Genomic DNA, 16,282 nt, shown 5'->3' with positions numbered 1-16,282 from the left:
TGAAACTTAGTATAACATTACCAATAGCTGATCATTTTCAATCATAAAAAGTTTTGATCAGGAATTCAGAAGCATGAATTGCCTTTCTATCTTTAGAAAATCTTACAAAGTAACTCATGTGAAGAGGCCGTCAAAGATGTGGATAAGAATGTACAGGAAAATGTGTAACAGAGAGGCATGTCTGCTGTTGATTGATAAAAATGTTGTTGTTTCCTGAATCTTGTTTGTGGTATTTCCTGCTTCAAGACCTGTTGTAATTTCTTATTGTAAATAAGTGTTCATTGGATTTTGCATTTGAAACCCATACACAAAACACAAATATTCAGGTCTGACTCCAAAAAGGGCTTGCAAGTAGGAAGAAGACAGAAAGATACTACCAAAAATTCCAAAGTACAAAGTGTTTTGCAAAATTGTGTATAACAATAATGACTGCTTTTTTAGGTTAAAAAAAGGGAGTGTAAGAAGTTTAATGGTGCCCCCACTGCCCACAAAAAGTAGGCCCACATCCTAACCCGTGGAACCTATGGATGTGATATTAAGCTATAAAAAGGGTCTTAGCACATGTAATTCAATTAAGAATTTTGAGATAAGATTATTTGGTATTATCTGGGGGGACCCAAATCAAAGAACAACTGTCTTTGTGAGATGCCCAGATAAGAGACAGAACAGAAAAGGGATGAAGACAGAGGCAGAGATGAAAACTGATGCAGCGACAGCCAAGAAATGATGAAGCCAGAAAAGGTCCTCCCTCCCCAGAGCCCTCAGAGGCTCTGCTAATACCATCATTTGGGATTTCTGGCTTCCAGAGCTGAAAGAGGATACATTTATTGTTTTAAGCCACTTGGTTTGTGGTAATTTATTACTGCAGCTGCAAGAAACTAGTGCAGGGTGATGCCATTGAGAGGCATGGGCAGTCGACCTAGGGCCGTTTCCCAGCTGTGATTGACCTTTATCAAGTGTGACTGCTGTATGCCACTCCTCTGGCTCTCTGTCTGTAGATGAGAACCAAGTGTGGTGACAGAGCGATGCTTTCTGTGTCTCATGATCTCACATCACGATTGGGGATTCAGGCAGCATTGTCAGCTCCCCCTGTCAGTGGCCAGCGGCTGGGGGTGGTAATTATGTGGTGACATTTTCCTTGGCAGAAATGTCTGAAGGCAAATCACTGAAAGCTTCCCCTTTAGAAAGATGACTAATAGATCATTAATATTTTTAAAGATTCCTCCTTCAAAGAGGCTTCAAACCAGACTACTGGTCTTTCATTTCCAAGTGAATCATTAAGGGGAAATCATGAAAAATGTTAGAATACATAGTGATGCCCTATAGTGAAACACGTCTTAATGGAATGAAAATCTCATTGAAAGCACTACAGTTTGGGTAAGGCACAACCTTATTTTTTCCTTTGCTATAAATTTTGTGCATTGGTTTCTTATTAGGTCCTATTCGTTAGAAACTATAGTCCTTGTCTGACAGTAAAAGTTTATATAGTCTTTTTTCAAATGGTTGCTTTTTTTTTTTTCCCAAAGAAACCTTTTATTTAATAAGTACAAATTTCATAAGTACAACTTTAGGATTATAGTGATCCTTTCCACCATACCCACCCTCCCACCCCCATTCCACCCCACTTCCTCCTCCCTCTCCTTTTCCCAGTCCCATTCTCCATTAAGGAAAAAATAAACAAAAAACTGTTCATCAACAGTCAAGACAAAGGCTGTTCAAGTCATTGCTTCTCAAAAGTGTCAATTTCACTTCTACAGCTTTCCTTTAATGTGTTCTATTAGTTATCACAAATCAGGGAGAACATATGGTATTTGTTCCTTTGGGACTGGATTATGTTTTTATAGATTAATCTATTTTGTTGCAAAAGGTTGGGTTTCATTTTGTTTTTATTGCTGTGAAGTATTCCATAGAGTACATATCTCATAATTTCTTTATCCAGTCTTCAGTAGATTGGCATTTAGGTTGATTCCATGTCTTAGCTATTGTGAATTGAGCTGAATGAACATAGCGGTTCAGATAACTCTTTTATATGCTGATTCATTCCCCTTGGGTAAATTCCAAGGAGTGGGATGGCTGGGTCATATGGTAGGTCTGTATTCAGATTTCTGAGGTATCTCTATACTGTCCTCCAAAGTGGCGTTATCAGTCTACAATGCCACCAACAGTGGATTAGGGTGCCTTTTTGCCCACATCCTTGCCAGCATCTGTTGTTTGTTGATTTCTGTATGAGGGCCATTCTAACTGGGGTGGGGTGAAACCTCATTGTAGGTTTTGATTTGTATTTCCCTGGTGGGTAGTGCTCCTGAACATTTTTCATGTGTATGTTGGCCATTTTGATTTCCTCTTTCAAAAAATGTCTGTTTCAGTCCTTTGCCCAACAGGTTGCTTTTTACTAATTGTGTAAGTAGAAGAGGTAGGAATTCAAACATCATAGTGTTTTAACCTATGAAAGAAATATGAAGGTACTTCACAAAGTTCATGGAAAATGGAATTAGAAGATAAATTTATCTCAGAGCAAAAATGTTTGAAATCCATGCATAGTTTTTTCATAATACGCATTTTCTATGAACTTTTTAAAGTTCCCTCATATAGCACATTTTGGAAATCTTTTTTTAAAAAAAATTATTTGAAAGATTTACAGAGATGGAGAGGGAGAGGCAGAGAGAAAGAGATCTTCCATCCATTGGTTCACTCCCCAAATGGCCACAATGGCCAGGGCTGGGCTGGGCTGGGCTGAAGCCCGGAGCCAGGGACTTTATCCAGGTCCCCCACGTGGGTGCAAGGGCCCAAGTACTTGGGCCGACTTCTGCTGCTTTCCCAAGTGCATTAGCAGGGAGCTAGATCAGAAGTGGAGCAGCCAGCACATGAGGTACCCATACAGGATGCTGGCACTGCAGGCAGTGTCTTTACCTCTACCACAGTGCTGGCCCTGGAATTCTTGCTTATAACTATGGGTTCATTACACAGGAAGAACAAAGTAAGGATCGCTAATACTTTATTACCTTGTAGAATAATCAACAGAAAAAATGGCAAGTTAGTGCCCAATTATTAAATTGTAGCCTCTTGGTTAAATTTGGGACATATTTTTTCATCAGTAACCCAGAAGATTATTGGGAACATATCTTTGTATGTTTGGCTATAGTTCCCAGTTCAACACTCTTATCAAAATGTCCCATTTGCTGGAAATCCAAGCAAGAAGGCAACACAGATGAGGAACTCTGGTGTAGTTTACCACCCGTAACCTGGTACCTGGTGACTATTTCATTAATGTGGAGTGGACAAATGAAAAGTTGTCCCTGATACATCAGTTTGAACACAGAACAGAGACACCCCCCTCTCTACCCTGCCAAGGAGTCTCAGTGTATGGGCAATACCCTGTGCTGTGACTTTTTGGACTCATCAGTATATTCATTGAACACACATGTGTTCACATCACCAGACTAGCTGCTACTACCTGCCTAGAGCTCTCACCTTTCTAGGCTACTACTGTCTTTTCTGGACAAGAGCCAAAACACTCTCACTGGGTTGTTGTGGTGTAGTGGATTAATCCACTGCTTGTGATACTGGATTCCCACATGGGAGTGCTTGCTTAAGCTTTGGCTACTCCTGTTCTGATACAGCTTCCTGCTAATGTGCCTGTGAAGGTAGCAAAAGATGGTCCAAGTACTTAGGCTCCTGCTACCCATGTGGGAGACTAGGGTGGAGTTCCTCGCTCCTGACTTCAGCATGATCCAGACCTGTCATTTGTGGCCAGTTGAGGAGTGAACCAGGAGATGGAAGATCTTTCACTGTGTATTTAAAATTACCTAGTAGGATCAAGCAATAACCACTTAATAAATCCCTAGAAACCCAACGTACATTCAAGAAACATGCACAAAATAAAGAGGGTGGGGAATGCTAAAGGAGCTGTAGAGAGATAAGTACCTTTAAGAGAAAATTTTACAGTACACAAAGAGGACCTCACAGTTTCCCCTATAGGGAATGTCCAAATCTAACTGACCAATAAACTTTCTTTTTCCTTCCTTCCACATTTATTGAGCTCCTGTAGGAGTCAGTCAGTATCTCAGGTATTGGGTGTAGAGTAGTGAACAAAACTACTAGAGAAGCTGATTGTGGTGTTAGAACAGCATGTGGCTTTAGTTCCGCCATGCTGGATCCGGGAGGTTCCCCTGAGGCTGCTGTCTTCTCTGTTGAGTAATGAATATCACTCCAGTCTCTAGTTCATACCTTCCCAACAAGCTTCAATGCTCTGAGATAGCTGGGCAGAGTCTTCTCCCTCTCCAGTGTTTTTTCAGAGTTTACAGACAGTGCTAGGTATATAAAAAGGTTTCAATAAAAGTCTGTGGAGGATACTTCAGATATATCAGGTGAACTGTGTGATCAATTATCTTACTCTGGAGTTAGAATATTTATACTTTTTATTTTTTAATCTATTTTTATTTACTTGAAAGGCAGACAGAGACACCGCACAGAGAGCTTCCATCACTGACTCACTCTCCAGATGCCTGCAATAGCCTGAGCTGGGCCAGGCTGAAGCTGTGAGTCTGGAGCGCAATCTGGGTCTCCCATGAGGGTCGCAGGGACCCAAGTACTTCAGCCATTATGATATAGGATAAGCAGGTAGCTAGTTAACAAAGTGGAGCTGTAAGCTACAAACCCCCATCCCATATGTAATTTTATTCTCTGACTTGTCAATGAAAATGCACCCACCTCCAATGTCTGTTTCAACTGGGATCTGGGGGGAACATAGCATGGATATATGGAGATTAATCTCCACATGGAATTTTGTGAAAGTGTCATAAAACTCTTAACTGGCTTTAACCCTGCAGAGGTACCCTGCTCTGACCTCATAAAAGAGGTCAGCAACTAGGGGGAGCTCTGTCTTCGAACAGAGATCAGGAATGGAGGAGGTGCTAGAGTGCTATGCCCCTCCCCTTTCTCTTCTGGGCCCATTGAGCACTCACAATGGATATCTCTGTGTGGAGCAACCCACATTCACATGTGTATGTGTTCCCTTCCTCACTTTTTGAATAAAAGTTACTTTGTATATGCCACCACCTAGACTCTCCCTATTTTTGTGCAGACAAAGGCCTGGGGTAAACATTAACACCCCACTTCCCCAAAATAATTATCTGCTGCTTCCCAGGGTGGGCATTAACAGAAAGATGGAATTGGATACAGAGCTAGGACTTGAATCCAGGCACTCATTCAATATGAGATGTGGGGATCCCCAGCAGTAGCTTTAACCATTGCACTTGGCCTGCCCCACCAATATTTTAAAATAAGTCAGTGACTTGAACATGGGAAGTGCTAAATGGTGTCTATAAAAAATAACATTAGTTACCATTTGAGTTATTATTTAACCAGTTCAAAGGTTTATGAGATAGATGCTATTTTTATCTCCACTTCATGGATGAAGTTTTGAGCTGCTAAGGAAGTTACTCAAGATCATATAGCCAGAAAGAAGTGAGGTAGGATTTCAACTCTGAAAGTTTGACTCTAGGAACTTAACTCCACATTGTACTGTTGCCCATAGGGAGTCCCAAATGAACCTGACATTGGGGTAAATTGTACTGGTGTTCAATATTTTTTCTGGTTTGTTCCTCAAGGTAGACTTTCAAATACCTTGTGATGTCTTTTTCATGCTAAGGTTGCTCCATTTGCCAATTTGGATATATTTAGAATTTTTCCTATTTCCTTTTGAGCACTGGAGGATTAGTCTTTATACTCATAGAAATTTAGTATGTACATTTCCCTTCTGAGCTTCAGGGCTGACTTGAAAATTAGGCAAGACAGATGTCTTTCTGTGAATATAGAATATAAGGGGTGCCAGGAAGGTGTCTCCATAGTCAAAATATCCCTCACTTGATTCCTGTTGGTTAAAATCCTATCAACATAGCTTCTTGACTTGGCCTTAATCCATTTCTGTTGTCTAAATACAAATATGCTAGAGATAGATAAGGGACATTGTAATTTAAGCACTCTGCCAGCCTTCTTCATTCCTTCATCCATCTTTTCCTTTAATAAATATTTTTGGAGGTGGAGATGCTGGGTACAGTGTGGGGAGCAACTGAGACTAGACTAAATTACTGGAACTAAGACTAACTCTATGCATCTGATCTCCCACCATATGGCGCTGAGAGACAGCAAACAACTTCCACACAGCTGCCTCACCAATTCAACTAACAAGCTGCAGGAGCTGATCCTGCTCCTGATTGGAAGAAAGCAGCGTGCTCAGCTGGGATTGGTGGAAGGGGACTATAAAGGAGGAGAGAAACAACATGCACCAGGAACATCTGAGGAACATCTGAGCAACCCCTGAGAGAGCTGGCCGGCGGTGTGCCGCTCCTCAGCGGAAGCGGGGAAAGCGGCGGGGGTGCTGCCCCTCCGTGAAGGCGGGGGGACCGGCAGCTAACCCGGAACGGCGTCGTTCCTCCGCGAGTGAGGGAACAGCAGCTAACCCGGGAGGGGCCGGGCAAAAAGAACAGTGCAGGGTCTGGTGTCGTTCCTCCGCGAGTGGGGGAGCGACAGTACTGGAAGTTCAGAAGTAAACAGGAAGTGCTGTCTCCAGGAAGATTTTCTTGACTTTCTTTTTATTCTAAAGATAGAGAGAAAGAGAAGAAAGAAAGATGTCTTTCGTCTACAGGTTCATTTCCCAAATGTTTGCAAAAGCCAGGGCTGACCAGGTTGATGCCAGGAGCCGGGAACTCAATCTACATCTCCACATGGGAGGCAGTACTTGGGTACTTAAGCACTTGGGTCATCACCTGCTGCCTCCCAGGGTGCCCATTAACAGGAAACTGAACCAGAAGCCAGTAGCTGGGACTTGAACTGTTATAGGTAAGAAGACAGAGATCAAAGAGCCAGAGGACATGCCACCACACTCCCTCCTAGAGCTGCCTCTAAAACCCCTCATGGTCAGCAATCTGAAATTGCTATTGTAGTAAAGCCACTGCCCAGAACCAACTGAAAATATCCTACATGGCTGGTGATGGTGTCCTGTGGTAACCCTAAAAGTATCATGATAAACTTCCATGGCTGCCAGTCCTCTTCCCATCATTAATCTGATGCCATGACACTTCTGAGACTGCTAACATGGTTGGAAACTGGGGTATTGCCAAATTTCTGGAAATCCCTTTCTTTCCTGGAGATCTCTGAAAGCACTACCACCCCTGTCTCCATGTCACTTAAAGTTAGGGAATGCACCTGGAGCATGCCTGCATTCCCTCTGGAGTGTGTCCTTTGCTTTGTTAATAAATTATCTTCCTCTGCTAACTTTTTAAAAAATTTTATTTATTTATTTGAGATATAGTGTTAGAAGGGGGACAGAGAGAAAGATCTTTGATCCTCTGGTTCACTCCCCAAATGCCCACAACGGATGTAGCTGGGCCAATCTGAAGCCTGGAGCCAGGAGCTTTTTCAGGGTCTCCCATGCAGATGCAGGGGCCCAAGCACTTTGGCCATCTTCCACTTCTTTCCCAGACAGCTGGATAGGAAGAGGAGCTGCCAGGACACAAACTGACAGCAATAAGGGCTGCTGCTGCTGCAGGCAGAGGCTTAGCTACCATGTCACAGTGCCGGCTCCTCGGCTAACTTTTACCTGTGCCTCATTCTCAGATTCTTGTCATGTGAGAGATAGAACCTGAACCCCTTGTTCCCTGCTCCCACCACAACAGAACCATGCACTTTGATGTGGATATCGGTGTTGCAAGCAACGATTCTACTACTATGCCACATGCCCACCCCTTCAGGAAGGTGTGAATTTTGGGAGCAGATGAATGTGAAAGAAATGTAATACAGCATTTAGATACTATGATGGAAGCATTTACAAGGCACACACACACAAAAAAAGGAGGAATGGACTTGTTCTACATGGAAAGATGAGAGTACCTCAAAATGTTCATGGAAAATGGAATTAAAAAATAAGTTGGAAGGTAGACATTTGGTGAAATGGTTAAGCTGCTGCTTGGCATGCCTGCATCCAATATAGAGTGTCTGGGTTTGAGTCCAGCTCAGCTTTCAGTTCCAATTTGAGTTCCAGACTCGTGGCTTTGGCTTGGCCCAGCTCAGGTTGTTGCAGTTATTTGGGGAGTGAACCAGTGGATGAGAGCACTCTGTACCATTCAAATAAAGTCTATAAATAAACTAATTTAAAAAGATAAGTTGATTTGGTGGAAGCATCTTGAAATTCATGCATATGAGCAGTCTTCCAAATATTCTTGGAAAATGAGTATTAGGGAAAAGCTACACATAGAAAAATCATGCGTGTTCAGATCTGAGGTCAAGACCTACTTTCCACTCACATATTTTTTTTTTATTCCCTCAGATATATCTAGATCAATGAATAAACACTGGTCACCTTGTTCTGTAAGCCAAAACGTTGGTGATTGTTCTTGTCAACTTTCTTTCCCTTACCCCTGGTGGTCTACTCTTCATAATGTCCAGGTGACTGTATTTCCTGAGTTTCTCTTGCACTGAAATAGTTCTTTCTAATTCCACTGCCCTAATCATAGCCTAACCTTTCAACTTCCCATCTGAACATTCTAATTCTTCTGCTCAAGTTCACTCTCACCTTGTCGCTCCCCGTCTTCGTGGAGGAAGGACACAGGACCCTGCGCTGTTCTTTCGTCTGCTCGGCCCTCCCCGGGTTTGCTGCTGGTTCTTCCCGGGTTGGCTACCATCCCTTCCACCTCCGTGGAAGGGCGGTTCCCCCTGCCACATTCCCCACTTCCGTGGGGGAGCGGCACACCACCGGCCGGCTCTCTCAGGGGCTGCACAGGTGTTCCTTCAGATAGATGTTCCCCCTAGATGTTCCTGGTGCATGTTGTCTCTCTCCTCCTTTATAGTCCTCTTCCTCCAATCCCAACTCTGCTACCCACACGCCGAGTACGCTGCTCTCCTCCAATCAGGAGCAGGTCCTACAGTTTATTGGTTGAACTGGAGGCAGCTGTGTAGAAACTGTTTCTCCCTTCTCAGTGCCATATTGTGGGAGAGCAGATGCATAGAATAAGTCTTAATTCCAGTAACTTAGTCTAGTCCGAGTTGCTCCCAGTTGCTCCCCACACACCTCAATCCCACATCTACACATGATAATATGAATTCTTCAATGGTTTCATATTGTTCTTAGGGTAAAGAACAAATTCCTAAACATGCTTTTAGTCCCTGCACGAAATGACTCTAATCAACATCATCATCTTTCTCTGAGACCGCTGCCTTTTTCACTTTGACACACCTGATCTTAGAGCATTCTTGTCTTTTGCACCCACGGAAGATACTGTGCTAATGGCCTCTTCACCCGTCCTTTGATCCATTCCCTTCGTTGTGTAATACTTCAGTGCATTCTCACTGATGATATATAATTCCCTATCCCAGGGTTCAACCAGTTGGCCTGCTTTGGCCAGTCAAATTAGACAAGATACAGAGCATGGTCTTTAAGATGTATTTCCACTTGTCTTCTTTGTCCTCTCCTTTGACCATAAGAAGAACACACCTAGGAGCCCTATGACCCTGTGAGAAGGATGAGAGACATGGAGGGCACAACCACCCACTCTCAACCAGTTGACTCCCAGCAGATATGTAGGTTTATAAGAAACACTGAACTAGCTGTTGATTTAAGTGTAATGGGGTGGCTTGTTATGTAGCAACAGCCAACTGGTACACTAATGAATAATTTGCATTTTCCTATGGTTTTGTGACTGTGTTCTACCTTTGCTCACACACTTAGATCAGTTAGGGTTGAAGTAAACAAAGACTGCAGAGATGGTATTTTCCTTACTGTAAGAACAACAAACTGCTGCTTGAGGAGCAAGGGCCAGTAATAAAACAACGGCTATTTCACCTAAGGACCTCTCTGAATTTTCAAACAGAATGAGAGCTTTCCTGCCAGTCCCACAAATCGGGGAGCTGAAATTGGGCATGGATTTTTCCCTTGCTGCCACAGAAACTCTTCATCCCTGGGAGAGATGGCAGATGTGGGGGGCAGTAGTGCAAGTTCAGAGCTGGTTTTGGAAGTGACAGAATCTGCTTGCATTCTAGATAAGGGCAGTCTGTCATGCAGACATGTCAAAGGTCGCCCTGGATTTAAATAGGATGTCTTGTCCCTTTTATCCTTGTTCTCTGAACTTCTCTTGAAAAGCTGTTGAGTGTTTTTGGTTTTTCCATTTTCTCTATCAGACAAAACCTGTAGTGGATATTAATTAAGCCATAGGGCCAAGGCATTGACAATTCAAAGGGAAAACCAGGACTGCAGGGGTTGACATACACAGTGCCCAAAAGTCACAGCTGTGCGCTTAAAGGACACTCTTAAAGTGAAGACTCTTATACCCATAAACATAAAGAGGGACTTGGGTGTAGTAAAACCAAATGTGTTGATCAATACACCAGCAGGCACTATCAAATCAGAAATAGATATGTGAAATGAACAGTCAACAGATGTCATAGCACTGGAAAAAAGGGCATACATACCTGGATTGATGCTTTTTTTCTCCCTGAAATAAATTTTAAAGATATATGTTTTGGTTTTACTTGAATCATCCAAATTCGAACAAAAACATTTTGAAAGAAGAAAAAAATGAGCTATCCCAGCTAGAATGTTTTGCAGGGTGTTTTTGAGGGAGGTATAGAAATATAAATAATTTCCTTCCCTCTTCTTTAAGGCAGCTGCATCAGATTGTCTTCAAATGATGTGCACTTGCAAGAGGGACACTGTTATTGTCCAAATTCTGATAGGCCACCTGCAGCCTATGTTAGTATTTTTTTTTTTTTTAAAAGCTCTCAGGATAGAGGAAGAGGTGACCTAGACACCCATATTTCTTCTTCCCCCAATTACTGCACTCTTTTTACTTGAGAGCCATTGTTTCCTAATGGGTGTGTCTCTCCAACTGTGACTTTCTGTGCTGTCTCTCATCATAGCAATATGGGTTACTAAGCAGGAGGTTAGATAGGAATAATTGAGCTGGGAGATGTTTCCAAAACTTCTATGTCTGCTGCCCTGCACTGTAACTCCATTTCCTTGCCTCTCAAACTGGTATGCCCACTTTCCCATCATGCATCACATCTCATCTGGGACTAGGAAGAAGGAGCTGCCATGATGAACACACAAATGCTTAATTCCATGAGAAGATGTCATAAAGCTCCCAGCAAGACTCACACACACTAAACCCTATCCCAATTCCACCCTGTATACTCAACTGTGGCATCACCTGTATTACCTGAGGACTTGGGTGCAGTGGGGTGAGGCTGAGCAGTGAGTGGTCTTTTTGCTCCTCGAGAGAAGCCTGGAGAAGCGGCTGCTCACTGATGGTCTGAAGCATGGGCAGGGCACGCCCCTCAGAGGGCCTGGCTTGGGGCTCGATGGAGTCAGCAGTACTGAGGGTGCTCTCAGGGGTAGAAAGCAACCTTGGGCTGGGCTTCAGGGTTGACGTCAGGTGTGGAGAATCCTTTGGATTTCCAGGTAGACTCTTAGAAAGGTAGTCTGGGGAGTCTGCAGGCTCCCTGCGGCTTCCCCAGGTGCGTGTGTCTAAGGCATCTCGCTGCAGCAGTGAGCCCAGGGTCCCCCAGCCACTGCCCCTCAACCTCCTCAAAGTGGGAGAGGTAGAAATGCGGCCCAGGGCTTGCCGGTCAAACTGGAGAAGATTCCCCTGGCTCTCACCGTGCTGTTTTGACAGGCTCCTCGAAGGGTGCTGAGGAGAGGCCTCCATGGGTTGTGGCTGCATTTCTGGGCAGGATGGTTCTGCTTTCCCCACGAAGCTAGGAGAACTCAGCGCTGGCTTCCAGGGGACACAGTCTGAGTTGCTGTTCTCTGGCTCATGCTGGGTGTGCTCAGTTTCCACATTCGAGGGCCACTCTCCCTCTGGCATTTCTTCGTCCTTTTCTGGAGGGGAATTACAAGTGAGTTGCTGCATCTTTACTGAGGAGGAACAGGCTGTGGGCTCTGGAGCAAATGAGGGAAACTGAGGTGAGAAAAGGTTCCTGAATTTCACAGTCAAACTCCCAGTTCCTCATAGGAGATGGATAGAGCCCAGTATGCTTTAGCAGCCCTTGCATTACTATGCTTTGAAGATAATTATCATGTGACTTTAGTCTTTCCTTCTAAATAGTATGCTGAAATTTGTTCATTGTATATTATGAAGTTTAGTTTCTATTTGAAAGGCAGAGCAAGAAACAGACACACACACACACACACACACACACACGCAGGGAGGGAGGGAGAAATGGAGGGAGGAACAATGGCACAATGAGTTAAACTGCCCCTTGGGATATCTACATCCTATACCAGAGTGCCTAGAATGGAGTCTGTCTTCCACTTCTGACTCAACTTCCTGCTGACGCACACCCTGGGAGGCAGCAGGTGATGGCACAAGAACTTGTATCCCAGCCACTCATGTAAGAGACCTGAATGGAGTTCCTCTCTCCTGGCTTCAACTTGGCCCAGCCCTAGCTGTTGTGGGCATGTGGGGAGTGAAATGGAAGATATTCTCTCTCTCTCTCTCTCTCTCTCTCTCTCTCTCTCTCGCTGTCAAATAAAAAAAATCAAGTACACATTAAATTTTCCTTATAGTCTGCATTTATGTAGGAGGGTACTTTAGTAAGTTTTGCAAATGGAATTAAAAGGCCAGTTTATTTTATGTGAAATTCTTGCACAGTTTTTTCATTATAGTCATTTTCCATGAACTTTTTGGAGTCTTCTATGTAGGCAGGTATGTAGATAGGTAGGTAGGTATTTTGGTGTATTTGGGGGTTGTAAGAACAAGGAAAACAAGGCCTTTTCCATTAAGGTTTAAATTATAGAATAAGAACAGGATTCCAAGATAATCGATGTATTATTGTATGGAAATCAATGCTTTATTATTCTCAGACTAGGCATGGAATTGGGGAACAGATGACATAACCATTGTCCCTTGCCATGGGCAATGTGGAAGGCAGTTTCAGACTGGGCATGGATAATAGCTGGCCACATATTCTGAGGTCACCAACAGTAGTTTCAGCAAGTCTATAATTCTAAAATAAAACTCAGCAATCTTGAACCTTTTGAGAATGAACACATTTGGATAGTCAAAATCTGAAGTTTGCCATTTTAGTGCTATATAATTTGACAACAACTTTTACTAGAACTTTTTTTACAGTGTATTATTTACTTCTTCAGCTTGAAAATAGAAAACACTGAAAATCAGTACATCTTTTCCTTATGTCCTAACCTCATTATGTTGACTATCACTCATAGCTCCATGCAGAAATGCAATGACAATTATTCTGTTTACTGTAGCTCTACAGAGGGTACAATAATTGGTACAGGCTTTTATAGCATGTGATTATGTATTTCCATACTAAATGGCTGCACACTGAGGTACTCCTTAATTTTTATTCATTACTTCTCATTATGCTTTGTGTGCTTGCCTATAATCTGTCTGTGGCACAGAAGTCCCATGACTTTGTATAAAGAGAATTAATAGGCTCTTCAATTTACTTTCAACAGCAAAGAGGAGGAGCCCAATGTTATGACATTGTCATGACCACATCATGACATTGATTCGGGAAACTTTGGGACCTCTTATATTTACTCCTTTCCTCTCATCTGCTTTTAAGTCACATAAAGGAAATTGGTACTATATTTTAGGGTGGAGAGATGTTGGAGGAGCTACTTAGAAGTAAACTAAAGTTGATTCAACTCTTATTTATAAAAGAAACCCAAATCTCTTAGCATTGGCTTTGCTTTTAATATTTTGGGTAGAGAACTCAAATGTTAAAGAACCCTACATGTAGACCTAGATTGCGTGAAGTGCCTTTTTATGGGGTTGAGGTGGGGGAGTGATGGTAAAGGTCACTTCCTCATTCTCCCAACATATAGATGGCTGAATTGAGGACTGGGGTTACCGCTACTTTCACACACATACACAGGACAGGGATTCTATTATTCTTCTCCTTTATAGCATTGGGCACATTCTAGGCAGCATAATACTAAAGGAATGTTTGCATAGGCTCTTGCGTAATAACTGTATCAGAACTCTTAGTTCGTGGATTTTTCCTTTAATTCTCCTCTGAGGGAACAGAGCATAGTTTTGGGCTTCCTTTCTAGGTTTCTGGATACAGGGTTGTGGCCATGGGAAGGTTATTTACATCCAGTTGGATTTAAGCATTATTTAGTATAATTTGCTGGCTAGCTATCTTCAATGTTAGAACCACAGTGCTGCTGGCAGGATTCACGGCAAAGCTGGAGAAACTTAAAGTACAGCAGGGATTTGGGAGGCAGGATGCAGAGGGTAGAAAGGGTCCAGCTGTGGTATAAACAGATCTGGTTTCTCTTCCACCCTCACTGCCAACTAGCTCTGAGACCTAGGACAAGCCACTTTTCTGCCAGCCTCTACATAATACTTATATAAAGAGCATCAACATACTTCCTTCACAGGCTTGTTGCAGGAATTAAGTGAGAAAATGGTTAAAACTTCTGAGAGGCCCTCCTTAAATTACTACCCTCTTTGGAGCAGGTGAAGAGTCAAAAGTTAAAAAGAACAACCTTTCTGCTAACTATTCTCCATTAGGCTCTCTGAAAGACCAGGTTGGTACATGATAATTATAAAAAAAAGCACAAGCCTTTGACCTCCCAAGCTTTAAGAATCCCACAAACACCTCCTCACATTGTTGGAGAAGGATCTCACTGTTCCAGAAATTAAACCATGTAGATTAATGATTCACCAATTCTAATTAGATCTGGAAAGACCAGTAAGACAGGACTGAGCAAAGCTGGTAGCAACAGGATCCGAACAAAGGGAAAATGCAAAAGGGAAATCAGAAAGCAGCTGAAAGTCGCCTTCTATACCTGTGGGATGCTGTGCCTCTGAATGTGACATTGTCCAGCTGGGTTCTGACAGTCCACACAGTCAGCAGAACCACACAGGGAGCTGCCAGCCGAGGGCGTGGAACAGCAGGTCACACACTGGTCACCTGGACCCTTCCTGGTTGAGTCAGTGCAAGCAACCTTGATAGGAGCTGAAATGAGGAACTGGCCTCTTCCAGTCTTAGAGATTTTCTAGTCATTTGTTTATGAGAAAACCTAAAGGGAAGCATGTTCAGAATCTAAGACTGACTAAAAAAAAAAAAAGTTGATTTGCTTGCACTGAACAGTGTCAGAACCAATAAAGAAATATGCAAATGTGGCTTTTTAAAATTCCCTTAGGGTGTTCAACAACTATCATTGATAGTTCTGGGAGGAAATTCTAGGTTTCCATTCTGTTTCTATTTTCTAAAGCTGTGAGAATCACTCCTTGGGATCTTTCTTTCTTTGCATCTTAAAGCATTTTGTGTTTATCTGTTTTATTAATGGGATGCTTTCATAAGTATTGAATAATAGAGGAAATGATCATTGCTTCAGGGAACACATTCATGAGCATTAATTTTCATGTAATTAAAATGCAAATGGAAAAGCATTTGTATCTTCCAGTGTTCTTATGAGATCAATACCACAAAGAATATCTCCAGGTGGAGACACTGCCTATGCATGCCGCCTTATAACAAAGTTTTATATACTCTTTATAAGGACAAATTCAAAGTAATTCTAATTGTCTTTGCTTTAGGTCATTACAGACACTTATTTCAGTGGTTCTCAAGGCAGGGTCCCTGGACAAGCAGCATTAATGTCACTTGGGAACTTTATAAAGAGGAAAATTCTCAACCTGCTGTCTCAATCAGAAACTCTGGGGAGGAGTGGGTGTTTGACTTACCAGTTAAGACACTGCTTGGGTTGCCCACATCCCACATCAAAGTGCCTGATCCAAGTCCTGGCTCTGTTTCTGTGTCTGTTTATTGCTAATGTGTACCCTGGAAGGCAGCAGGTAATGGCTCAAGTACTTGAATTCCTGCCATACACATGGGAAACCCGCATGGAGTTCTTGGCTCCTGGATTTGGCTTGGTCGGGCCTTTGCTGCTTTGGGCATTTAGGGAGTGAGTTAGTGGATGGGAGATTGATCTCTTTCTCTTTCCCAAATAAAATGAAAATAAATGAGTAAAAAAGTGTGACCAGAAATCTCTATTTTAAGAATAGCTTCTGGTGATTCTTATACATATTAAAATTTCCTTAGGGGAGAAAAAGTCCCACTTTATAAACCTTGGCCTGGTGTAAGCTTTGTCTTCATCTTTAATTCTCTCATATTGGTTTTGTTAGAGCATCATTTACTTATAACTTTGGAAAATGACTTGATCTTCTGCCCTCAGCACCATTGCCACCATTACTAGCACTAAGGCAAAAAATGGATTATCAAGCAATATCTATTTTGTCAGCATGGATCC

At 42.6% G+C, this 16,282-nt stretch overlaps 1 protein-coding gene across 2 annotated transcripts in view; it reads right to left on the bottom strand.

The window, feature by feature from the left end:
• PLEKHG7 (pleckstrin homology and RhoGEF domain containing G7) overlaps positions 1–14,946 on the bottom strand; it is a 69,238-nt gene extending 54,292 nt beyond the window's left edge. For both annotated transcript variants that reach the window (XM_051846537.2, XM_070052695.1), the window contains exons 1-3: positions 14,816–14,946; positions 11,211–11,932; positions 10,465–10,487 (exon numbers count right to left, since the gene is read on the bottom strand). In XM_051846537.2, coding sequence (XP_051702497.2) covers positions 10,465–10,487; positions 11,211–11,932; positions 14,816–14,846 — 776 coding nt within the window. In that variant the 5' untranslated portion in view covers positions 14,847–14,946. The remainder of the gene's footprint in view (positions 1–10,464; positions 10,488–11,210; positions 11,933–14,815) is intronic.
• Positions 14,947–16,282: the final 1,336 nt, after the last annotated feature.

This window comes from Oryctolagus cuniculus, chromosome 11 (assembly GCF_964237555.1).
Source record: "Oryctolagus cuniculus chromosome 11, mOryCun1.1, whole genome shotgun sequence".
NCBI lineage: Eukaryota > Metazoa > Chordata > Mammalia > Lagomorpha > Leporidae > Oryctolagus > Oryctolagus cuniculus.
Note: the sequence above shows the minus strand (reverse complement) of the source record. Positions and strands in the feature narration are given on the sequence as shown.